Genomic DNA, 24,459 nt, shown 5'->3' on the forward strand with positions numbered 1-24,459 from the left:
ACAAATAAAAAGAGATTTGCTAGAGTGGCTCTCAAAGCTTTATTTACATGCACCATCTCTTGAGAAGCTTGCAAACATCACATTTTTGTTCTAGTAGGAGCAAGAGGAGAGGGCGATGACAGTGCGCAAAAATGATTTATGCTTAAAAAAAATGTCAAATTGTCATCTTTCCAAAAAAAAAGTGCTCACTTTTTAAAAAAGCTTAAAAACAGAAGGCGTCACATAAACTGAAATGGGTGGCGCTTGAAAAAGAAAAAAAAAAAGCTACGAACACAATTCATGAAATAAATGGATCCTGGTGGTCTTACAAATACTTTTTAAGATTTTTTTTTCCCCTTAGCTATGCTTCCAACTATCTACAACACTCGATTTCTAGCTATGTATACGCGCAAACGTTTGGCAATATTTTCAAATACTGTGAGTGATGAAATGGCAAGAATGGCTCGGAAGATAATGGCTCCCGTCACAGGGGGGCAGCACCTGCTATAGTGCTGATAACAAGGGTGGGAAAGGGTTGCCCCCCCATGCTATCTTCTCTTTTACAGCACCAAGAAGTCACCAAATAACAGCGGAATGATTCCGCACCGTCTTCTGTAGCCGTTTATCCCATTATTTGGCTATTTACGCGACGCGTGACAAAATAAGGGCAAGCAGCATCGCAGAAGTAAACATTGTCAACGATTCATTTTGTTTAGTTTGGTCTGGAATAAAAATGCGATAGTACAAGAAAAATGGTGTAGATCAACAAGTCAGTCGTGAAAATGCCGTCGTACTGAGGAATGGTGCGACCTCACGGCACAAAGTAAATGACGAAAAATTTGTAAATTAAGGTGGGGAAAAATCTGAAATTAACGTGGGGGAAAAAAAATCTTAATTTTACGAGAATAAATATGAAAACCATGAAAGTTGTACATTTACGAATATTAAGGGGCAACGTTAGAAAATAAAGAGGTGTAAACTCGAGTGAAACAAATTGCCATATTACAAGAACAAACTCATCCTATTGCGGGAATAAAAACGTAAAATAACACAGGATAAGTTTACATAGTAGAACCGAGTTGCGTTAAAAAAAACACAATTTGGAGAAAAAAATATTACAAAAGTAGTCATGTGGGGAAGTTGCCATATCACAAGGAAAAAAGTAGTCAATTCATGTTATGCCATTTGACGAGAGTAGATTTGTTCAAGATGATAGTCACCATTTTCTGGGAATAAAATTTTGGATGTCTGTGAGAAAAGTCACCATTTTAGTGGGATAAAGGTGCGATCTAATGAGGAAGACACGCAAATAAATGTGGAAGGAATCACAATGCTAGTGGAATAAAAAGTGCAATATAACAGGAAAAAAAATACGTCATCAACCAAAATAGTCGTAATCTTATGGCAGTAAAGGTGCATGGAAAAAGTATTAACTTAAACAACCAAGTGAATCTTTCGTGAAATATTTCTGAAAATGCACCCGTGTGCGAGACTTGTGCATTTTTGCCCCACTGTGATGTATCAGTGGGGCGAATGAAGTTACCACCATAGTTACCACCCCACAGAGTTCCTCCACCAGTGACATAATCAGCTAGGCTAAATTCCAGCGCAAAAACACTGAGCCCAAAACGCAGTGTTAGCACAGACTAGCATTAGCTAACAGTTGTTAGCAGCATTCGTTTCTCGCAATGTATTGTTCTGTTGATGTGACGGCATGGGGATATTTGTGTTGGGCCGCGTCATGCGCCAAACCGCTACATGAATTGACAAATGTAATTTGGTGGCTTGGTGGTAAAGACAAAAAAAAAAAAAAAGTCAAGTATTCTCCTTTAATTTTCTTCTCCATGTAAACGGGCTCTTGGCCCTTGTTTGGCAAAAAATGTTGATGTGAGAGAACAAAATCATCTTCCCTGAGATGAACGCAACTTTTGTTCCTGTTTCAGTATGAGAATCGCTCAGGTTCATAGATTTCCCCCGCCCCCCCTCTTTTTAAGAATCCAGTACACCAAACATACGAGGTGTGACAATAAAGAAACAATGTCACTCATGACTCTCTGGTGTTCTGCTCTCGGATTGTGTTAGCTTAATTCCTGTTTGGTTAAAGTGTTCCCGGCAAATTGGCACATCAGAGGCGCTAGTTGTAGAGCCAGCGAATTCACGGGTAGACTTCAACCCCCCCCCACCCCCATACTTGCAGGACAGCGAGCTGAATAAAAGCGACAAAACAGCTAGCTTAGACAACTAGTAGCACCTTCCATACTGCCTTCCTGGCAAAATCAGCGCATCGGGGCGTTCGCGGATAAACTAGCTACCTGCGATTAGCTTCTGATGCTACCTTGGAAGCCAGAAAATTCACAGGATGACTTCAACCTCCAATTCGACATTGGTACCGTACTCACAGGACAACGAGCCAGCGAAAAAAAAACCCAAAAAACAACCCGCTGAGATAATTGGCTCAGTGGTTAGCATCTTGGACTGCGACAATTGCTTTTAACGCAAAGAATGTGTGGGCAGTGAATCTGTTAAACCTAACACTCTGATTGTGTTTTATTTTCTGATGCCACCCAGAAGCTGGAAAATTGCCTTTAACTCTTATTGGTACTGTACTCACAGGACAACGAGCCAGCGAAAAAAAAAAACCCAAAAAAAGAACCCGCTGAGATAATTGGCTCAGTGGTTAGCAACTTGGACTGGGATAATTGCTTTTAACGTAAAGAATGTGTGGGCAGTGAATCTGTTAAACCTAACACTCTGATTGTGTTTTTTTTTTCCCTGTTGCCCTTTCTGATGCCACCCAGAAGCTGGAAAATTGCCTTTAACTCTTCCTTGATAGCTTGTAGTCCCTTTTACATTGCCTTAGCAATTAGCATTAGCTGCGTGACTAGCATCAAGCATCATCAGCAATAATTGCTTTCAATACAAAAGGAGCGTAGGAAATGAGTCTCGGGTGTTAAAGTTAACATACTTCACTTGTCCATTTCAACCTTACGCACGGGTCAGTGAACTGGGAAACAAAAAACAAAAACAAAAAAAAGCTCGTTTGGCTAGCCACCTTTAAACTCTTTTCAACCTTACGCACGGGTCAGTGAGCTGTGAAACAAAAAACAAAAAAAAAGCTCGTTTGGCTAGCCACCTTTAAACTCCCTCCCTCCAATGGCAAATGTTAAAAAGTGTGCAGGATGGCTTCATACGTCCTCCATCCCATGTCGACACCACAACCTCACTGAAGCAGGACCGAGTTTTCACATTGCACAATCACGCAGCTGTCGCAGCAAAAGTGAATGTGTGATCTCTTGCCTCGTTTCTTTATCGTCACACCTCAAATTATATCGGATGGAAAAATAAGAAGAAACCAATCCACTTTTAACACGCTCTTTTTCCCACCACCGGAGTCTCTTTGACAGTGCGTTCCATACCCCTCAGCTCTGGACCCAGCTCTGCGGCGACGTCTGCTTGAAGCCCCTCGGGTTCACGTTGGCGTTGTGGGCGGCGTCGAAACTGAGGTCCAGGCAGTCAGCCTCCATCAGTTCATTGCGGATGATAGAGTCCATGTCACACTCCAGTGCGCCGTTGAACACCTCGAGGTCCAGGTCAGCGGCGGCGGAGGGGAAACGGTCCTGGCTCTCGTCTGACTTGATTCCATGACAAGAGCTTTTGCCGGGAGACTTGGGGCCATTTCCGCCGGAAGAAATTTGTGCCTGAACGGCGGCGTGGTTGGCGGAAGGGACGTTGTCTTTGCGCAGAAGCAGCGTGTTGCGGCGCGAGTTCTGCAGGGCCACGGCGGTGCTGGCCTGCGACATGAGCGGGTCGGACTGGGTGAGCAGGACGTTGCCAGAGTCCAGGCTGAGGAGATCCTGCAGGGTCAGGTGCGCCGCGCAGGAGAAAGTGGTCTGCTTGTTCTCCTGGATGGTCTGCATGGGCGACTGGCGCAGGCTGGTGATGGACGTGGGGCTGAAAAGCGGGGTGGAGACGTAGCTGCCGACGGGGCTGCCAAACGCGAAGACGGCGCCGCCCTGGCCTTTGTCGTCATCGTCCTCGTTGGAGGGAGGTTGCTGGGACGCCGTCAGGCTGATGTTATCCAGCAGGTCGTCCATCAGGTTGTCGGACAGCCCGTCGTTGAGGTTCATGGTGCCCGCCAGGTCGGAGAGTCCGGCGGGGCCCGCCGACGGCGACATGCTGCTGGGGCTTGAGTACAGCATGGGGGACAACGGCGAGTCGTCCACAGGCACCTCGTCCAGCTCCAGGTTGGCCAGGATGGGCGACAGGCGCCCGCTCAGCGTGCTGGCGTTGGAGTTGGTGCGCGAGCGGAAGTCGGTCCAGGCGTCCAGCTCGTCGCTGCTGCGCGACGTGGGGCTGCCCGTCCACTTGGAGAGGCTGGACGAGCTCTCGGAGCTGCCGTCCTGGGCGGCCTGCAGCGAGGCTTTCTTCTTGGTGGCGCGGCCTCGGGCGCCTTTGATGTATTTGCTGTTGTCCATCGAGACGGCGCGGCGACGCGGCGCTTTGCCGCCTTTGCCGCCGTCCGGGTTGACCATCCACCACGAGCTCTTCCCGGTCCCTTCGTTCTGGACCTTCACGAAGCGACTATGCAGGGACAGGTTGTGCCGGATGGAATTCTGTGGAGGCAAGGAACGTTTCTTTGTATGGCACCATTTAAATTGACGAAGCAAAGACATAGCTTTGTCATCAGGAATTTTTGTTTCTAAAAGTCGCTTTTTTGAGTAGTCCCGAAATATAGCGACCGATTGGCAAAACTATTTTTGTCAATTATTTCTTCTCTGTCCACAGCCACGCTGTTTGTGTAAGCAGTGCGTGCCAGCAAGGAGAGGCTTTGAGAATTATGGAATCTGCTTTAAAAAAAAAAAATAATAATAATGATAATAATAAGACGGCATGGTCATTCCTCAAGAAAAATTCCCAGGAATCAACCCGCGTTCCACGTGCAAACTACAGGATTACAAACCTATTTCCTGACACACACACACACACACTTAAATCCTTCAAAGCTCTCATTTGACTTGATTCCATGACAGATGAATTGGTTGTCTGGGCTGGACTGTAATCCTTCACATCAAACGAGAAGCGAGACACTGTCTGTACCGTGATAACATTGGGCATGTTATTTAATTGACTTCAATATGTTTACAATACAAACATAACCGATAACATAAATAGTCCCACACACTAAATTTGAATTTATTTGTACTCATTTTTTAATTGTTCTCTATTTTGCCAAAGTGGCGTTTATTGTGAAGTCAAGCAAGCCGAGTCGAGATCAGAGCTCATAGCTCAAGTTAAGTGCTAGCAAGTCAAAGCAAATAAACTACCACTGTATAATTCATATCGTAAATGTTTAACTTTTTTAAAACTGAAAAAAACAATTTAAACATCTGATAGTTTTTTCATGAATTGTAAAATGTGGAAAAAGTTAAGCAGTGTCCACATTACGATTTTTAATTTTCGATAAATTGCCCCTGCCTAAAAAACAAACAAACATTGCGAAACCTTTTTTGTCTCCATGTTGTCAGCCTTGGGTATTGTATGTCAAATTTTGATGCCAAAAAAAAAGTATGCCACCAGTTTTGGAACAAGGCTGTGACATACACCATACAAAAGCGAAGCACTGTAAAGCCCTTCCAAATGCACTGCACAGCTAGTATCCGATTTGTTAAATCATTTGCAAACATAAAAAAAACGGCAATTAATCATTGGCAGGTGTGCGCAGGAACGATGTCCGGCGCTCCCTCACCTTCCATCCGGCCGAGCTGTTGGTGTCTCCCTTGTCCTTGAAGTAGGGCACGGAGCGGACCATCCACTCGTAGATCTGCGACAAGGTGAGTCTCTTCTCGGGGGACGACTCGATGGCCTGCGTGATGAGGTCCGCGTACGAATAGTTCCCCCAGGCGTTCCGGCGAGCCGACGACTTGCGCAGCTGCTGCGAGGCTGTGGCGGCCGCCGCCGGCGCCAGATGAGCCGAGGACAGCGAGCCATCCGCGGAGTCTTCGGTGCGGCGCTGCGTGGGGAGGTGGAGGCCGGAGGAAGTGAGTGGGCTCGGCGTGACAGCCCCGGTGGCCTCCCGGGGCACACCGCCACCTCCACCTCCTCCCTCCTCGTCGTCATCCTCTTCCTCCGGAATGACATCAGCGTCGTTCGCCCCCGCTTTGCCCGCCGCGCCGAGCTCCGGACGGGGCAGCGGCCAAGTGCAAGAGCGCGGTCGCTTCTGGGGCTCAAAGTCCGGGTCGATTTCCACGTTCGGCTCGCTGGCTTCGGCCATCTCACGGTGGGCGATGATTGGGTCGGGAAGTCACTCGGGTCGCATTCCATCAATGTGTGCGGTGGTGGAGGAGGAGGGGGGTGCTGTCTATTTACTGGAATGCATGCTAAGCGGGCATCGCGATGGCTTTTCCTCGTGAACCCGGGAGAGGAAAGCGGGGGGGGATTTCGGCTCTGCGTTCCTTCGTGAGCACCCAGAAGCATTTAACACGTCACTACGCTGCCATCTTGACCGTTTCCTCCCGCGACTTTCTTGGGCATCTTCATCGTTGCACCTCCTCCTTCTTCCTGCAGAAATGCTCCGCGCTCATCAGCACTTCACCTCCACGGTGATAATTTGCACACGCAAAACGTTCATTCAACCAAACAATCCTGCTGCTGCACCTCCTCTTCTTCCTCGACCTCCTCCTCTTCCTCCTCTGCGCTGCTCCAAATTAAAGCGACAGTATGGAGCAGTGACGTCACCGCCTGCCCCCCCCATGGGGATGCCCAGCAGGTTCCACATCATGCAAAAAATGTTGGAAAAGTCAGCTGTCCCTTTTATAAAGGGCAATTTTTTTTGCACCAAGTAGCCCCTAAAAATGTGTATATTTGTGATTGCAAGTCAATATAACATTACTTAGTTTGAACACAAACTCTGCACTTAATATAAACGGTATTAAAACAATTAAATTAAAATGTATCGAACACAGGTTTATAAAATGTACCTAACTGAAAGTTTAGACACAAACCGTTGATTATATGCAAATAATTATACAAAAAAAATGTAAATGCAAGCGAATTTAAGCAGTGAATTTTTTCACATACCAGTAGAGGGAGCCAACATACTACGACTGGCGCGAGTACCACTTTGAGAATCACTGTGGTAAGTAAAATAAAAATGTAGGTTTTTTTTCTCTTTAATGAACTTGGATTTCAAGCAAATTAAAGGTCAGTTCTTCCCGAGACCTTTAGAACCACATTAGAAAGCATAAGTGTCATGAAAATGTGATGAGACGGGAGACAGCAATTTAATCGAGAAATACAATTCAGAATGCGTCGTCTGCGGTTTGAATCTGATACACATCTATAATTTTCATGCATGGAAAATGCAGTTTTAAGATTGTCCCCGCGTTGTAACGTTTTATGTATGACCACCACATTAGTACGAATCACACCCGCGCAGCACGGCCAACAAGCTATTCTGAAAGCAAGCAACCTAAACCTAGGCGCTAATTATCACACAGTCAAATTCTGAAAACTAGCCATTAGCATCTTCTATTAGTTTTTCCATTTGTGTTTCTTGCACTTAAGACACATTTTAGGTGTTTTGTTAGATGAAATATTCGTAATAATGGTAATACTCTATACTTATGAATACAAAACATGTACGATAAGATTGCATACATTTAATGAGGACTTTTTGAGTCATTACAAAAACTTTTTTGCATTTATTGATGAATGTCACATCAAAACTTTAAATCGTTCCCCACGACTTTTTACAGAGTTGGACCACAGCGATTGCAGCATCCTGTTAAAAACATGCCTTAAGGTGCAGAAAGATGACAATAAATAATTTCTGTACAACATCTTTAAGTTTGTTCCCACAATGATCAGGTGGAGTGAGTAGTGTTTCTTTCCCGCTTCCATTTAAAAACTTTAAAGGAGTATTTGGGCCACACTGTCTAAAAGGGGGAAAAAAATGTTGCATATTTTCAAGAGTAAAGTCATAATCTCATGAGAATAAAGTTGTACACTTGAAAGATTTAAATAAAAGAGCAAAACATTCATGAATTCGCAGGATTAAAGTAATAGAATAAAATGGAGTATTGGTGATTAAAGTTGTAACATATAATTAAAAAAAAAAACTTGTCTGGTATAAACAAAAGTAGCCCCCGCCCCCCCAAAAAAATAATGGCAAAATGTGGAGGTAGGTAAAAATTAGGCTTTGGACTTGGCACTGCGGTCTCCCTCCAGCCAGTATTCTTCACTCTGCATCTCAGTGAGTCTGGAGACGGTCCTTTGGAAGGCGAACATCTCTTCTTCGCCACTGAAGATGGACAGGCTGCTAGCCTCTTCCTGTCGAGACACAAAGTCAAAAGGTTTCACCAAAAACACCGGTTTCTGACCAAAAACGCAGAGGGGAAAAAAAAAGCTTTTTTGTGATAAGAACCATGCAAGACAGTGATTCTACTTTGATCTGAGTAATGTACGGCCACATCATGTGAAAGTGGAGATAAAAATGAAGCATCTCCTACTCTTTTAAGTCCCAGGTCGTCCATGAGGATGTGGCTCTCGTCATGGCCGTGGTCGCCCTCAAGAACGAAGACCTCCTCCAGCGGGTGATCGGCCAGGATCACCACGCGCACCTGAAACGGCACACAGGTGAACATGGTCAAATATCGACTTTTTCATGTTTCTTTGCAAATATTTGACTTGGCAGCTAGGCTGGGCGAAGATCCAGAGCCACTTCCAAGCAATGGCTCAGCCGCGGCCAACAGACCACACTGTCCGAAAAATTCGAACAAAGCCAAAATTTAGGCGCCGCTTCCGAAAAGGGGCACATACTTGATGACTGGGTGAAGTTGCGGCGGAGCGTATTTTATTTTTGGCGACGTGCCCACTGCATGCAGCACACACACTAATCCGCGCAGTACCTGACAAGTGTAATTTGGTGAAGGAAAACGCAGTCGCGGTTCGCAGTTACGGTAACAAAATTCCCACTCCCCATTGGCCCGGCAGTATAAGGAGTAAAATTACGGCGACTAGAGTCTTGAGTCATGCGACCGGAGCTTGCCGCCTATGTCGAATTGTACCCAAAAAAACCCACACGATGTCCCTCCCTTTAACTGTTGCAAGACGCTTGGTAAAATCAAACCTTGTGGTCGTAGAGCGCGTCCACCAGGGTGATGAGCCGCCGCGCTTGCGTTTTCTTGTTGAGCGTCAGCAGCGGGATGTGCCGGATGAAAACGGTGTCAAACAGACGCGAGATCTCCAGGTAGTCGCTGGCCCCGAGAGGCTGAAAACATCAAACGGCTCGGTCATGTCTTTCAGACTTGCTCACTTAAGAGAAACATCCTCGATGATGCAATATGATCGTCCGTAATCCGCTTGGGCGCATTGATGGATTGACAGTTGTACCCTGTCACACAGCTCCTCAAATGTGCAGTCCAGAATGGTCCCGCACGCTTTGTTCAGACGAACTTTCCTGTTGTGCACGTTCAGCACTCTCGGTCGCGTTACTGTGGGAGGACATCAAACGATTCTTGTATGAAAAAAAAAAAATGCAAACAGTGAAAATATGAGACGACGTCCAAACGGCTTACTGTCATTCTGCTTGAAGGCCAGCTCGTCAAAAAGCTTGTCAAGTGTCTTTTCTGCATCGGGCTCGCTGGAACTGAAATCATTGGTAGGAATAATCCATGAATGATGATAATTCGCAGAAAAGAATCAAAACGTGTTAGGTGACGCATGGATGTCTTACAGGAAGTACAGTTTCGCCGCGGAGGTTCTGTTCCTCTTGCGGTAGTCGATCCCTGAATCCAGACGAAGAGTTTGGCAAAATTTCTGCACAATATTTAGTTGGACTGAGCGGTGGCATGTCGGAATTATTTGCCGTTTGGGCCAAAACAACAACAAAACAACAAAAAAAGATGACGTCTTACCTGCAACACGGCAATAAAAGGCACAAAGTTGACCCTCTGCAGACCATTTTTATACAAGTCTAGAAAAGGCAGGGAAAAAAAAAAAAAGTCAAATCATTTCATTTTTTTTCACGTTGTGTACATGGTGTGCATTTTTTTTTCGTAGAATTACGAATTTTTTAGTTATTTTAACTTTGCCTAATTTCTAATTGATTTTGATTCTTAATATAAATTTAAGGATTTGTTGGAATTTAAATGAATTTAATTTCCCATTTAAATGAATGTATCTTAAAATGCTGAATGTAAATACAATACGGAATTGAATACGGAAGAACATTCCAAGTATTTTCCTTTCCATTTTTTTCTAATGAAATGTCATGTGATTTAACTTGTATTTGAACCTTTTTCTTGATTTACTTCTTCATTTATTGTCATTTTATACGACTTCATGAAATGGCTGATTTAATCTCAGCTAATTTCTGATTGAATATGACCCATGATGAAACGAATAATTTCATGCGACTTGCAATTGAATTTCAGCGCAATGCGCATTTCAAATTTCTCATTGAATCAAATGAATTTCAATTTCAAATGAATCTTATTTCTATTTGACCCAATTTCTAATTGCATTTTGGTCACAAGGACATTGAATTCAACCCTCCTTGTTGGCGCTGCAATGAAGTTGCACATCGCTGCAAACTACACGAGCAATAATCATCGTATTCTTCACATTTATGACGTACGTTTGTAAATCCATCTCTTGATTGGATCGGTTTCGTAACGTCGCGCCCACGACTTTCCTCTCACCTTCAGGGATGCGGTTGGACGTGGCCACGACGACCACGCCGCGGAGAAACAGGTTCTCAAAAAGCTGCTTGAGAATCATGGCGTCGGCGATGTCCGTCACCTGGCACGACCGCACAACACGGTGAGGTCTCGTTTATATGAATTATCATCATCATCGTCATCATAAGAATCAAAGCCCAGTCGCTACCTGAAACTCGTCAAAGCACAGCAGACAAGTTTCCTCGCTGATCTCCTCGGCGACGGGCGCGATGGGGTCGTAAGATTTGGCCATCTTGCCCACTTTCCTCTTTGGCAGACTCTGCTTCAGCCGATGGATCCCTGCGCAGTCGCATTATGTGTCCGAAAATGTCCATTATCACCCGGGCGGGAATGTTTGTCAAGCATGGCAAAAATATCACAAACAATTCGTCACAATACCGACTAAGATAAGTGATTAGAGCCGAGAAAGTGATATGGGTGCCATTCAAGACAACTGGAGCAATACATCATGAAATGGACATTTTATTCCACCTCGCACATCATCAAATCACACTCACGTTTGTGGACGTCCAACATGAAGCCGTGGAAGTGGACCCTTTTTTTCTTTTCCGTCTCCACGTGCGAGTAAAACATGTCCATCACCATGGTTTTACCCGTGCCTGAAATAATGATCACACGTCATTTGGTATCAAAATTAAAAAGGCGATACGGTCTTGAGTATCCCTTACCCACATCGCCGTAAATGTAATAACCCTTGGGAGGCTTCGGCCTGGTAAAAAACTGCAAAAAAAAACGTACATTGACTGCATGAGACAGCATACAGTACAGTATCAGGTGTCAATTATCAATATTATGATTAAGCCGCTATGAGCCAAGTTGTGGTGGCCCGGCGAGAATCGGCACTGGCATTGATTTCAAACAATACTAAAGGTCCAGAATGGTCCCGCACGCTTTATTCAGACGAACTTTCCTGTTGTGCACGTTCAGCACTCTCGGTCGCGTTACTGTGGGAGGACATCAAACGATTCTTGTACGAAAAAAAAAAAAATGCAAACAGTGAAAATATGAGACGACATCCAAAGGGCTTACTGTCATTTTGCTTGAAGGCCAGCTCGTCAAAAAGCTTGTCAAGCGTCTCTTCTGCATCGGGCTCGCTGGAACTGAAATCATTGGTAGGAATAATCCATGAATGATGATAATTCGCAGAAAAGAATCAAAACGTGTTAGGTGACGCATGGATGTCTTACAGGAAGTACAGTTTCGCCGCGGAGGTTCTGTTCCTCTTGCGGTAGTCGATCCCTGAATCCAGACGAAGAGTTTGGCAAAATTTCTGCACAATATTTAGTTGGACTGAGCGGTGGCATGTCGGAATTATTTGCCGTTTGGGCCAAAACAACAACAAAACAACAAAAAAAGATGACGTCTTACCTGCAACACGGCAATAAAAGGCACAAAGTTGACCCTCTGCAGACCATTTTTATACAAGTCTAGAAAAGGCAGGGAAAAAAAAAAAAAGTCAAATCATTTCATTTTTTTTCACGTTGTGTACATGGTGTGCATTTTTTTTTCGTAGAATTACGAATTTTTTAGTTATTTTAACTTTGCCTAATTTCTAATTGATTTTGATTCTTAATATAAATTTAAGGATTTGTTGGAATTTAAATGAATTTAATTTCCCATTTAAATGAATGTATCTTAAAATGCTGAATGTAAATACAATACGGAATTGAATACGGAAGAACATTCCAAGTATTTTCCTTTCCATTTTTTTCTAATGAAATGTCATGTGATTTAACTTGTATTTGAACCTTTTTCTTGATTTACTTCTTCATTTATTGTCATTTTATACGACTTCATGAAATGGCTGATTTAATCTCAGCTAATTTCTGATTGAATATGACCCATGATGAAACGAATAATTTCATGCGACTTGCAATTGAATTTCAGCGCAATGCGCATTTCAAATTTCTCATTGAATCAAATGAATTTCAATTTCAAATGAATCTTATTTCTATTTGACCCAATTTCTAATTGCATTTTGGTCACAAGGACATTGAATTCAACCCTCCTTGTTGGCGCTGCAATGAAGTTGCACATCGCTGCAAACTACACGAGCAATAATCATCGTATTCTTCACATTTATGACGTACGTTTGTAAATCCATCTCTTGATTGGATCGGTTTCGTAACGTCGCGCCCACGACTTTCCTCTCACCTTCAGGGATGCGGTTGGACGTGGCCACGACGACCACGCCGCGGAGAAACAGGTTCTCAAAAAGCTGCTTGAGAATCATGGCGTCGGCGATGTCCGTCACCTGGCACGACCGCACAACACGGTGAGGTCTAGTTTATATGAATTATCATCATCATCGTCATCATAAGAATCAAAGCCCAGTCGCTACCTGAAACTCGTCAAAGCACAGCAGACAAGCTTCCTCGCTGATCTCCTCGGCGACGGGCGCGATGGGGTCGTAAGATTTGGCCATCTTGCCCACTTTCCTCTTTGGCAGACTCTGCTTCAGCCGATGGATCCCTGCGCAGTCGCATTATGTGTCCGAAAATGTCCATTATCACCCGGGCGGGAATGTTTGTCAAGCATGGCAAAAATATCACAAACAATTCGTCACAATACCGACTAAGATAAGTGATTAGAGCCGAGAAAGTGATATGGGTGCCATTCAAGACAACTGGAGCAATACATCATGAAATGGACATTTTATTCCACCTCGCACATCATCAAATCACACTCACGTTTGTGGACGTCCAACATGAAGCCGTGGAAGTGGACCCTTTTTTTCTTTTCCGTCTCCACGTGCGAGTAAAACATGTCCATCACCATGGTCTTACCCGTGCCTGAAATAATGATCACACGTCATTTGGTATCAAAATTAAAAAGGCGATACGGTCTTGAGTATCCCTTACCCACATCGCCGTAAATGTAATAACCCTTGGGAGGCTTCGGCCTGGTAAAAAACTGCAAAAAAAAACGTACATTGACTGCATGAGACAGCATACAGTACAGTATCAGGTGTCAATTATCAATATTATGATTAAGCCGCTATGAGCCAAGTTGTGGTGGCCCGGCAAGAATCGGCACTGGCATTGATTTAAAACAATACTAAAGGTAATTCGTGATTATGTCGGACTATCTGTGGCTGAAACGGTGAAGCGTTGAGACTCAGTGGCCAAAATGCACGCACGTATAATGTCTGTGAACGATCAAAGCAGCCACTTAAAAAATAAAAATAAAAAAATATCCACACTCTCCACTTCCCAGTATATCCAGTCAATATTGTGATTTAAAACAACACTTAACCACATTTACAATTTAAAGTGTCTGTTTTCTTCCCATCAGCACCGTGATTAGGTTCACATAATATCACAACATTGTATCGTGAGTGACTAAATGAATCCGAACACCAATTATTGTACCTTTTGCGTTGATAGTTTTCGTCCCATCCGGCAATTACCGTATCAAGATGTTATCCGTTCTAAATCATTGATGAATCGACAACTGGGAGACTGAGCGGCCAAAATGCAGGCACGTATAATGTCTGTGAATGATCAAAGCAGCCACTTAAAAAATAAAAATAAAAAAATATCCACACTCTCCACTTCCCAGTATATCCAGTCAATATTGTGATTTAAAACAACACTAAACCACATTTACAATTTAAAGTGTCCGTTTTCTTCCCATCGGCACCGTGATTACGTTCACATAATATCACAACATTGTATCGTGAGTGACTAAATGAATCCGAACACCAATTATTGTACCTTTTGCGTTGATAGTTTTCGTCCCATCCGGCAATTACCGTATCAAGATGTTATCCGTTCTAAATCATTGATGAATCGACAACTGAAAGAATTGATCTGATTCTTTGAATGAACGATGGGGTAATCCAGAGAAAAATCGACTCTTAAGAATATTCGATAGTAACAGGACAGCCACAAAATCGGATCATTGCCAATTATCTCTGTGATTTATCATGACATATGGCAGCCATTTTTTTCTCCCTAATTACGCTTATCAAGCAATTTCGGTATCATGATTTTATCACTACTCTTTGCCAAATATCACCACACCTAATTCATCTCCAATTATGGCATTCATCCTCTATTCATTCTGATTTGTGAACTTGTGAAACTGTCACGAAATATTATCCAAGTTTACCTTTTGGAAGATAGACGTGGTCGTGTTGCTGTAACCGCGGAGTGTTTTGTGCAGCTGGTCCAGTTTGCGCATCACGGCTCTTTGGTGCTCGTCCTCCCGCAGGATCCCATCCCGGATCAGCCCGCTGTAGTGATCCAGGGGGCCGCTGAAGCCACCGCTGGTCTCTGTCGCCGCCTCACGCCGGGCTTCCCTCCCGCAGGATCCCATCCCGGATCAGCCCGCTGTAGTGATCCAGGGGGCCGCTGAAGCCACCGCTGGTCTCTGTCGCCGCCTCACGGCTGGCTTCCGCCGCGTAGTCTTCTCATAGAGAAACAACAACATGGCAGGGTCAGACAATTTTGCCTAGTTTGTTTACAACTGAGAGCGACAAAACAGGTGGCTCAAGTATTCACCAAGGTTGTAATAACTACAACTAATCAACTAACTCAAAATAAAGTTGAAAAAAAAAAAACGTTTTCGATAACTTAGTATTCATTCATTTTTAAGTCTTAATTTTTTTTCCCTATGGATGACACCTATTATAAAAAAATTATGTTTTATTGTATTCAGTAAAAAGAGGCTTTCAGATTTTGGGGGGTTGAAATGATCGATTTTATATGCATTGTGTTTTTCAAGTTATGATTGTTTCTCTTATGCGGAGATTCACAAATTATTTTGCATGGTTAAGGAATTGCGTCATTAGCTTTTTTTTTGGGGGGGGGGTAATAATTCATTGATTATGTTGTCTGTTTCTGAGGTTGGCAAGCTTTCCGAGGAGAGCAGACTTTTGAAAATATGAAAGAACTTTATGGGAATTTGAAAAACAGAATTTGGTGCATTTTCATTGCTTTTAAACAGTGAGAACTTTCTTTCTATTTGTCACGGGGAAATGATCCTTAAATCACTGAAATCGTCTTTCAAAGACCATTTGATAATGGCTCTTTCATGGGAACCGATTCATCTTGAAAAAGTCATGCACATACGTACTCAAGATTTTGGCTCGTCACTTCCAACCACTGCTACAAACATGTCGCACGATTTTGGAATTAGGAACAACGTGGCTTTGTTAAGGAGTGACAGCTGGCCGGACACGGAAAGTTAAGTAAGAACGCACATTGGATTCACATAACGAACTAGAATACTTATTTTGACGATAATTATGTGCCATATAGCTCAGGTTAGCGCACCTTTAAATGGGGACTATTTTTTTCGAATAACAAAGCTCACACCCCAACCAAAAAAAAAAACCCAAAAAAACCAAACAAATAAACTCACCAATAACCCGTCTCACCTCGTCTGCGACACGACATTACAGTTTTGAGTACTTCGATTGAGGATCGCTGAGCTCTCCGGAGCAAAGTGCAGCCCAGAGAGGCTGGGGGTGACATCTTGGATGACAGCGGCATCCACACCGCCATCTTGATTCAAAATAACTTTATGGATAAAGTGACAGCGAACAAAGTTCTGTAGTTTTATTAGCTACTGACAGAGGGAGACATCGCTTCCATTTTGAGTCACTGGGTGACAATTAACTACTGTACTGGGTTCTCTCTCTCTCTCTCTCTCTCTCTCTCTCTCTCTCTCTTGCGCAATGATTGTGACCATTCATTTTATTTATTGGCACCTTTCCGCACACTCAGGGTGACTTTACAAAGAATAAATTACAGAAGAAAAATATTAAAATATCCAGAAAATGTACAAATCTCAATTTCATAAACGTATTCTGTTTTGTGCATTTATGACTAAACATCTACGCAACAATGAAAGCACAATAGCTATTTACATATATGATGAGAAAAAATATTGATTTTACACATTATCTCCACAGTAATTAATCACAGAGGCAATTATTGTTCATTCCTAAAAATAAGTCGAGTTTGTAGTAGAGCACCATATAAGGTCGCGCATCCTCCTGTCTTGTGAGGTCGGTGCAGAAACGAGTGCAATTTTGCCTCCACCTCAGTGAGCCGCAGACAAAACATGGGAGGCTTACAGGCTTGTTCCCATGACAACCGAGCAACCCCATCACTACGAGCCTGCCACTACCTCGAAGCACATCCACCCTCTCTCTCTCATCCCCCCCTCCCTCCCCCATCTGTTTGTCTGTCTGCTGTACACACACAGCAGCAGCGTTACATCCGCTTTTAAAACTGTAAGGACGAGCCAGGCACGCCAGGGCCCCTCCTGCTTGTCTGCGTCGGGCGGTGAGTGTTTACATCCTTTGTCAACGGACGTCTCCTATATGGGTTAGAAGATGGACGCTGTCGTGGACGCTAATCGTACTTCATAGCCGGGGAGTCATGGAGAAGGCAATTACCCCCCCACCTCAGAAACAACCTCCCACCCTTTTACCGCTGAATGCATTTGTCTAATGAGAGACTGCGGCAACGTTAAAGGGGATGTGATGATACAACAAGGGTGGTTTTGTCACAGAAAGACTGTATAATTTCTCTTTTTATTCTTGGGTAAGTTGTGCATTCTAATCAGGTGGAATTTTTGTTTTCATTTTATTTTGTTGTTAGCTCCAAATGAGTGCACCCGCAGCGACGGTGCAGCAGCAAGCAGACGGGAACGACGACGACGACGGCGGTGAAATGCAAGCGGCCGCGGTGGCACCATCCTCCTTCATGCAGGTCCAGTCGGGCAAGATTCCGGGCAGGAAGCGAGGCAGACCCCCGCTGCGCAGTGTGACCAAGATAGATTTCGCCAACCGCTACGCCGACTCGCTGCCGCCACTCAAAGTGCCGAAGAAGAGGGGCAGGAAGCCGGGATTCAAGGTCAGAATGGGGCGGCGAGGGCGTGGGGATACCTTGAAGTTGAATTTGTTTCGCAATCAAGCTCGAATAAGTGAGTAGGCCGAATAATTTTAGCGGATTTGGAACGATATGCAGGACAACCAGTGTACCTCAATCATGTTGACATTTTGAGTGAGTTGATTTTTGTGAGAAAAAAAAATTACAAAATGAGTTCTAACACGTAATGTTTGGTTTCTTGTTCAGCAGTTTTGTGCTGTCCTTGAATGGTTGGTCATTTTTATGGAAGGGGACCCTTTGCACCGGAAGAAAAATCCAGTGGTTGTGTGATTATTTTGTTGTTTGCTTCAAACCTTTGTTGTTGTGTTAGGATGGCGGATCTGTTATACTTGCATTGAAAAGTCTATTATTACCCCACCACCACCAAAAAAAGCAACAAAATGGCAAAAATTGACCATTTCATGTTGGAGCCATGTTTCATGTCAGCCTACTTAGTGCAACAGCTCTCCAAGATGTGATCACGCCTGTTTAACACCAGACGAACAAGCAGATCGAATCTGAGGCACGTGTTAGTTTTGGCAATGGAAATTTACAGTTACAATGTCTTTCAAAATCTTTTTTTTTTCTCAGAACCGAGTGATTCCATCGTTTTTCCCTCTGCTCGGTCTAAAAATGTAAATGACTACCAACTTTTTTTTTCTTGATTTCACATAGTGTTTTTAAAACCAGAAAGTTGACTTTTGAAATGACTTCAGTTTTGTGTCATCTGCTTTTTTTCCTCCCACAGAATTAAACAACTGAAAGAATATCCTCCGCGAGTGCTGATTCTATCATTTTTTGCCATGGGTTGTACACCCTGCCTGTAGAATTAACATCTTAATGATGGAATTGATTGGAAGATTGATTTTGCATCCCAAATATTTTACCGTTGACACGAATCAATCAATCAAAATAAAACAATCAAGTCTTCCTGGAAGGCCTGCCTCAACAAATGTGTTTTGAACTCCTTTTTCTTGTTCTTCTGCAGCTGAAACCCAGAATGGTGATGACGCCGTTGGCCATCTCGCCGCCCAGCAGCACCCCCGAGCCCGACATGAGCTCCATCCCTCAAGACGCCGCCACAATCCCCCACTCGGCCACGCCGCAGGTGCTCACAGGTAGGAGGGGACCCCAAGTCAGCCAAAGACCTCATTCACAAGGCTGCAAATGGAAAGGGGGGGAGTGGGCGGCGGTGCTGGCCCCCGCCTGGATTTTTGCAACCAGAGAGAGATGGGCCACAGATGAGGTTAAAACACAAACTAAATAAATAAACTAAATAAAACAAATAAATAAACAACAGGGATCATGTAAATATAAAATATGTGAAACAGTTTCTGTCACGAATAAAAAAATTTTTTTTCTCAATTTCTAAAATTGTATTATTACAAATACATTTGAACTATTCATCCAATACAGTAATTGGATAAGCTAAATACAACATTGTTAAGTGTATATGTCAAATACAATCCTTCATTCGTATTGTCTGATTGATAATTAATGTCATTGTAATTGACTAACAAATGAGTTAAGATAAAGGACAAAATTTTAAAAGTCTATGTAAAATTTTGGGTTTTAGTAATAAAATGAAATCTCATCTTTATTTGATTAGTTTTTATGATAATCAGCTAATTATTCAACACAATAAATAAAATATGTTAATGTATTTGAAAAATTGTTAATTTTAATCATTTTTATTGTTTTTTTCGGGGGGGGCAAATTCTTGAACCAATAATGAAAAAAAATGTGAATGCACATGTATTTTTAAAAATAAAAAATTAATTAATTTTTTTTTTTTATTGGACAGTCGACCCTCACATTCAACACCCTCAAATTTGCATCGTCACAGATTCCCCCCCCCCACAAATTTTTACTTCATTATTTTTTCATTTATTTATTTCTTGTTCTTATCAATTTATTATGAATTAACCACTTATTCACTGAGAGGGATTATTTTTTTAAAATGTGTGCAAAAATTCCCCAAAGAGTTGATGGTCGCCACCTCTTGCATTCAGTGTGCATCTACATCAACAAGCAGGCCAACACGGGCCCGAACCTGGACCGGAAGAAGATCCAGCAGCTGCCCGATCACTTCGGACCTGACCGGCCGTCGGTGGTGCTGCAGCAGGCCGTGCAGGGATGCATCGACAGCGCCTTCCAGCAGAAGACCGTCTTCACGCTGCTCACGCAGGGATACGGGGGAGAGAAGATCTCGGGTAGATTTTCACTCATCGCACACGACGCATCTCGTTCTCCATAGCCGCCGGTCACTCGGCTTAGTTTTCATTCAAGCGACTAAAAGGACAAGCGCGTAGCTTGATTTAAGAAGTCTGCATTTGTCCACGTTGGGGGACTGTTTGGATCAGCTGAGTATGCGGTCCGCAGAGCTTTATCAGGATCCTGCGCTTATCTGTTAATTTAGACTTTTTTTTTTAAAAAAAATGGACTCCACCGACTATGAGGGCAACTGATATTTCTGCGCATCTGAACCGCAGCCACATTTGACGGCAAGCAGCACCTCCTGAGCCTCCCTGTGGTGAACAGCATCGACTACGTGCTGCGCTTCCTGAAGAAGCTTTGTCGCAGCCTGCACTGCGAGAACTTGTTTAGCGACCAGCCCATCAGCCAGCGTGCCTCCTACCACTCGGACGGTAAGACGCCCAATCATACTCCACGTCTACGTCCCTGCTGTATCACGGATCGATGCCGTTTATGTTCATCATTTTTCACAGCCCCTTCTTTCCCGCTTCCATCTCGCCCGTAGTGGAAACGTCTCTGGCCGAGGATTACCGGCACGAGCAGGTCGACGGGAAGCGCTACCCGGTGGCGGAGCACAGAGAGTCCGCTTTCAACTCGATCAGCTCCTCCTCGTATTCGTCTTTGCCAAAGTCCTCCTACGGCTTCCGCGCATCGCAGCAGTTCTCCAACGCGCCGGTCGCCTCCAGGCCGTCGCCGAGCAGCCCCGGCGCCTTTGTGGAAAGCAACAGGACAGGTGAGGCCATTGCCGGTCTGGTCGCCAGCCAATTATGGTTTCTTTCGTAAAACAAACATTTCTTCAAGTAAAGTAAACTAAATGGCAAACGGATGGAACTTAAACTTAATTCAACTCATCTTTATTTATATTGCCCGTATACATACTTTCTTACCTGACTACTTATACAATTGACACTCACTCGCTCATTCACCAACAAACTAACTCCCTAACATACTAACTACCCCTAATTCAGTAACTAACTTACTTTCTACCTTAATGACTGCAAAACTCGTTCACTAACTGATGTACCAGCTAGCTAAATAACAACTCAAACCACTCGCATACAAATGTACTAATTCCTTAACATACTAACCCCCTCTAACTCAGTAACTAAATTTCTCTCTTCACATAACTTATTAACTTACCAGCTACAGTCGAACCTCATTACGACGCACCTCGAGGGACATCACGAATCTGTACGTTATAACGGTAGCTCGTTGAAACCATTTCCAATAAAATGGCCGCCGACTACGATGTATAATGCAGAACATTATAGATGTAAAAACATCAACATGTAATACCGTATAAATATGTCAGTTACAAATACATCCATACGGTATGAAGAAAACATTTAGTCAGCAAATGAAAAGTGCCTCTTGTCCAGTTCAGGATGTGCCGCCCCCCCGAAGCCATTTACGATCATCTTTCAGTCTATTGGCCTTGAACTCTGCCATGATTGTGTTGATATTTGTCGAAATCGTTGACTTTGCCAATTCGGAGTCTCGGCTGAGTTTCGTCTTTCGAAAGTGAGAGACAATTTCATTTGGGAAAAAAATCTGGTTGTTATAATCTTTACCTTATAAAGGTGTTTGTTGTAAGCAAAATGGGCAAATGAAAAATGAACTCGTTAAAATTGGGACTTTGAAATATTAAAGTTGTAACTAACAGACTGACTGACCTAAAGTCATCTTATTTCGGTCGCAAATTACAATCTAACTCATTCACTGCTACTTTAACAGTATTTTAGTTTTATTTGCAATTTTTCCTCATTCGAGTGTGCGGCGAGTTGTAGCATACAGCATTGATGAGCGTTTGTCCCGTCAGGTGGGTATGCCGCACAGGAGTCCAAGGCCCCGCCCCCCGGCAAGGATCCGTCCACGTGGAGCGTGGACGACGTGGTGTGGTTCGTCCGGGACGCCGACGCCAACGCCCTCGGACCTCACGCCGACGTCTTCAGGAAACACGTGAGCCCAGACCACGCATAGTATTATCATCATAATTCATAATAAATAAGAGTTATAGATGAAAATAGACACATAGGCCATGTATTCGTAGATGAGGTGAAAGAAAGTTATTGCCCCCCCCCAACCCCTAGGAGATCGACGGTAACGCGCTGTTGCTGCTCAAGAGCGACATGATCATGAAGTACCTCGGCCTGAAGCTGGGGCCCGCCCTCAAGCTGTGCTACCATATCGACAAGCTCAAGCAAAGCAAGTTGTAGGATCATCGCACCTGATTGGTCCGTTGACAGGAACTCTCGGAAGAAAACGGGCACAGTAGGCTCACTGTTGTAGCTGCTGACTGGGTCAAATCGAGGAGGAAACAATGAATGACTGTTAATGAAAACCCCTTTCACACTCCCTGGAAAATACTTTTTTTTTTTTTTGTCTTTGCGTTTTCTTGGCTGTTCGCGATAAACAACGCTGACATGGAATGGAGGAAGAAAGCTCGGACTGAACAATTTTGAATATTAGTCCAATTGGAAAGAAGTCCGTTAATCATAATACACACAAATAAGTGGCTATATCACTTTAACTTTTCATCTTTCATGAAGCTAAGACTGCACTTCTGAAGCATTGAACTGAGGTAGACACTATCAACAGTAAATAATATATTTTTCAAAAAGTAAAGCCTACTGACGAACCAAAATGCAGCAGACTTTTGTTTTGTTGAGTTTTTTTCTCCATAATTGCGGCCTTTTTTACTTGAAAATTCCTTTCGACTACATTTGCAATATCAATTTGAATTTGATTAATCAGCCCTAGACAAAGCTGACCCAAATTTCGGGTTTAGTATCAAAGCGGTCACGGAGGCAGGAGAAAAGGAGATCAAATGAATTATTATTTTATCCAAATAAACAGTTTTACATGCACATGTGAACTGTTTTTGACTCATTGGTCTGTTTTGAAAATCCAATGTGGCCCCTTGAGCACAAAAGCTTGCCCAGCCCTGCTCTACAGGGTGCTTTCATTTTATAAATACCCGCACCGAAAAAAAGCGAAAAGCATTTACTTTATTTAAAGATATTTCTATGCTATTGTTTTTTTCGGAAGCGGTGCCTTTACTGAATTAGCCTGTTTTACAATAATTTGATGTAAAATGACGGTATCATTCCGAGGAAGCGCAGTAAATATGCATATCTATACATATACACAAGGGTTGGAACACAAAACGATTTCAATCGGGAAAGTTGGTTTTGATCTAGCGAAGTGTTATACTGCCTCCTGGTGGCCAAGGCGGGCATACTGGAAGGAACGGCACAATGAAATAAATTGCAGCATTATTCATTCTTTGCAGTCTAATTATGTTATTACTCCTGATGTGGCCAAATTGAAGCACTGAACTGTATTGTCCTTGAAACGTATTTCAATTAATGTATTGAATCCTTCTATATATATATATATATATATATGTTTTTGTGTGTGTGTGTGTGTGTGTGTGTGTGTGTGTGTGTGTGTGTGTGTGTGTATTTAATATTGGAACAGCATTCTTAAATGGTATCGTATGCCATGTATCGCGATACCTTTTGAATCGTCTATGGTTGGAGAGATGCACACCCCTAATGTACATGTGTACAGATAATACAGAATGTGCGGAAGTGTTTCACTGTGCACAAATGTCACAAGCCTCACCATTTTCAAAGTTTATCAGTGTTGACATCGACGAGGACGATCTGTGTTTTGTGATGGTGCAATGTCGAGGAAAATATAAATATGTGTGTAATCCTGTCTGTGAGTATTAAATCAAGACATGTTAAATACTACTTATGCCTCCGTGTGTCTTATTTTTGTGTCATATATTTGTATTATCTTCTCATAATTCAATTTTGTTTCTAGTATTTTTCATATTTACCTTTTTTATTTTGTCATAATTAAAAAAAAATGTTTTTATCTTTTTCTTCCACCATTGTTAATAACCTGGTCGCTTATTTTGTACCATTGTATACTATGTTGGTGTTAACTAGTATTTTTTCAAAACATTTTCCATTATTTGTGTAACTTTGATCTGATATTTCCCTTTTTCTTTTTTTTTTTGTGTGCGTACGCGTGCACACAGCAGGTAGAGATGCACGATCGCGACGCGCGGGTCATGCTGTGATGCGTTCAGGCTCCTGCGCTCCGTCCGACAAACGACGCTGCTGGTGCTGCTGTTGCTGCTGCACCTCTTCATCGGGAACAACCTCGAGGAGAACATCATCGCAGCATCGCCGGCAACCGGTTCCTTGTGCATTGCGCACCTCCCTCCGACCACCAGCTCCTCAATCAGCCCTCCTCCTCCTCCTCTTCGCCTCCTCCTTCTCCTCCTCAGCCTCGTCGCCACCGGAGGGGAGTTTTTCCTGTGTACTTTGCAGGGGGAGAAGAACACAATAGCAGTCCGATAAGGTAAGCCGCCCTCCCCGGTTGTTTCGTTGCGTTGTGGACGGACGAGTTGAGTTTATTCTTCCACTGCGCAATTTCTTCAATTGCGCATTTGTATTTATTTTATTTATTTATTTTTGCGTCCTGCAGCCTCGGCATGATGTGCGCTCTATTTTTCTTTTTTTTTTTTTTTTTTACATTTTATTTCAGGGTTCACAAATTGGCGCATCTTTCCCAACACACACACA

The 24,459-nt window shown here is 43.3% G+C and overlaps 5 protein-coding genes across 10 annotated transcripts in view; 3 read left to right on the forward strand and 2 right to left on the reverse strand.

Annotated features, from left to right (window-relative positions):
- The window catches only part of zbtb24 (zinc finger and BTB domain containing 24), a 28,527-nt gene extending 25,000 nt beyond the window's left edge, over positions 1-3,527 (forward strand). Inside the window, exon 9 of the mRNA XM_019872399.1 lies at positions 3,403-3,527. The gene's annotated coding sequence lies outside the window, so the exon portion shown is untranslated. The remainder of the gene's footprint in view (positions 1-3,402) is intronic.
- Positions 3,359-6,780, reverse strand: foxo3a (forkhead box O3A). Its single transcript, XM_019872400.1, has 2 exons — positions 5,726-6,780; positions 3,359-4,592 (listed from the first exon to the last, which is right to left on the reverse strand). The coding sequence occupies exons 1-2, from the start codon at positions 6,248-6,250 to the stop codon at positions 3,399-3,401; spliced, it is 1,719 nt and encodes a 572-aa protein (XP_019727959.1). The 5' UTR covers positions 6,251-6,780; the 3' UTR covers positions 3,359-3,398.
- A 1,024-nt stretch (positions 6,781-7,804) lies between these two features.
- afg1la (AFG1 like ATPase a) lies at positions 7,805-16,265 on the reverse strand. 3 transcript variants are annotated; one of them, XM_019872401.1, is made up of 14 exons: positions 16,102-16,265; positions 15,022-15,128; positions 14,832-14,924; positions 13,580-13,631; positions 11,216-11,317; positions 10,867-10,997; positions 10,680-10,779; positions 9,894-9,952; positions 9,713-9,795; positions 9,555-9,625; positions 9,370-9,470; positions 9,107-9,247; positions 8,487-8,597; positions 7,805-8,307 (listed from the first exon to the last, which is right to left on the reverse strand). In XM_019872401.1, the coding sequence occupies exons 1-14, from the start codon at positions 16,226-16,228 to the stop codon at positions 8,170-8,172; spliced, it is 1,416 nt and encodes a 471-aa protein (XP_019727960.1). In that variant the 5' UTR covers positions 16,229-16,265; the 3' UTR covers positions 7,805-8,169. The 3 variants fall into 3 exon arrangements, with proteins under 3 accessions (XP_019727960.1, XP_019727961.1, XP_019727962.1); XM_019872402.1 differs by having other exon boundaries at positions 16,086-16,222; XM_019872403.1 differs by lacking the exons at positions 13,580-13,631; positions 14,832-14,924; positions 15,022-15,128; positions 16,102-16,265 and adding an exon at positions 11,387-11,534.
- On the forward strand, positions 12,882-22,388 carry scml4 (Scm polycomb group protein like 4). 4 transcript variants are annotated; one of them, XM_019872407.1, is made up of 8 exons: positions 12,882-12,993; positions 17,333-17,587; positions 18,591-18,720; positions 19,615-19,815; positions 20,095-20,250; positions 20,364-20,591; positions 21,678-21,817; positions 21,949-22,388. In XM_019872407.1, exons 2-8 carry the CDS (start codon positions 17,339-17,341, stop codon positions 22,072-22,074), a joined length of 1,230 nt encoding a protein of 409 aa, XP_019727966.1. In that variant the 5' UTR covers positions 12,882-12,993; positions 17,333-17,338; the 3' UTR covers positions 22,075-22,388. The 4 variants fall into 4 exon arrangements, with proteins under 4 accessions (XP_019727966.1, XP_019727965.1, XP_019727964.1 ...); XM_019872406.1 differs by lacking the exon at positions 12,882-12,993 and adding an exon at positions 15,689-15,912; XM_019872405.1 differs by lacking the exon at positions 12,882-12,993 and adding an exon at positions 16,887-17,014.
- A 1,514-nt stretch (positions 22,389-23,902) lies between these two features.
- vsnl1b (visinin-like 1b) overlaps positions 23,903-24,459 on the forward strand; it is a 6,668-nt gene continuing 6,111 nt past the window's right edge. The window contains exon 1 of the mRNA XM_019872644.1: positions 23,903-24,235. The gene's annotated coding sequence lies outside the window, so the exon portion shown is untranslated. The remainder of the gene's footprint in view (positions 24,236-24,459) is intronic.

Source organism: Hippocampus comes, unplaced genomic scaffold (assembly GCF_001891065.2).
Source record: "Hippocampus comes isolate QL1 unplaced genomic scaffold, H_comes_QL1_v1.1 scaffold92, whole genome shotgun sequence".
Lineage (NCBI taxonomy): Eukaryota > Metazoa > Chordata > Actinopteri > Syngnathiformes > Syngnathidae > Hippocampus > Hippocampus comes.

Bases quoted from the DNA above. Each gene is read 5' to 3' on its own strand.
- foxo3a (XM_019872400.1), bottom strand. From the start codon at position 6,250: ATGGCCGAAGCCAGCGAGCCGAACGTGGAAATCGACCCGGACTTTGAG. The intron at 4,593-5,725 runs GTGAGGGAGCGC...TTGCCTCCACAG, and splicing joins ACAGCTCGGCCGGATGGAAG to AATTCCATCCGGCACAACCT.
- afg1la (XM_019872401.1), bottom strand. From the start codon at position 16,228: ATGGCGGTGTGGATGCCGCTGTCATCCAAGATGTCACCCCCAGCCTCT. The intron at 10,998-11,215 runs GTGAGTGTGATT...GCGACTGCGCAG, and splicing joins CATGTTGGACGTCCACAAAC to GGATCCATCGGCTGAAGCAG. The intron at 9,796-9,893 runs GTAAGACGTCAT...AATATTGTGCAG, and splicing joins CTTTTATTGCCGTGTTGCAG to AAATTTTGCCAAACTCTTCG.
- scml4 (XM_019872407.1), top strand. From the start codon at position 17,339: ATGAGTGCACCCGCAGCGACGGTGCAGCAGCAAGCAGACGGGAACGAC. The intron at 20,251-20,363 runs GTAAGACGCCCA...TCTCGCCCGTAG, and splicing joins TGCCTCCTACCACTCGGACG to TGGAAACGTCTCTGGCCGAG. The intron at 20,592-21,677 runs GTGAGGCCATTG...TTGTCCCGTCAG, and splicing joins TGTGGAAAGCAACAGGACAG to GTGGGTATGCCGCACAGGAG.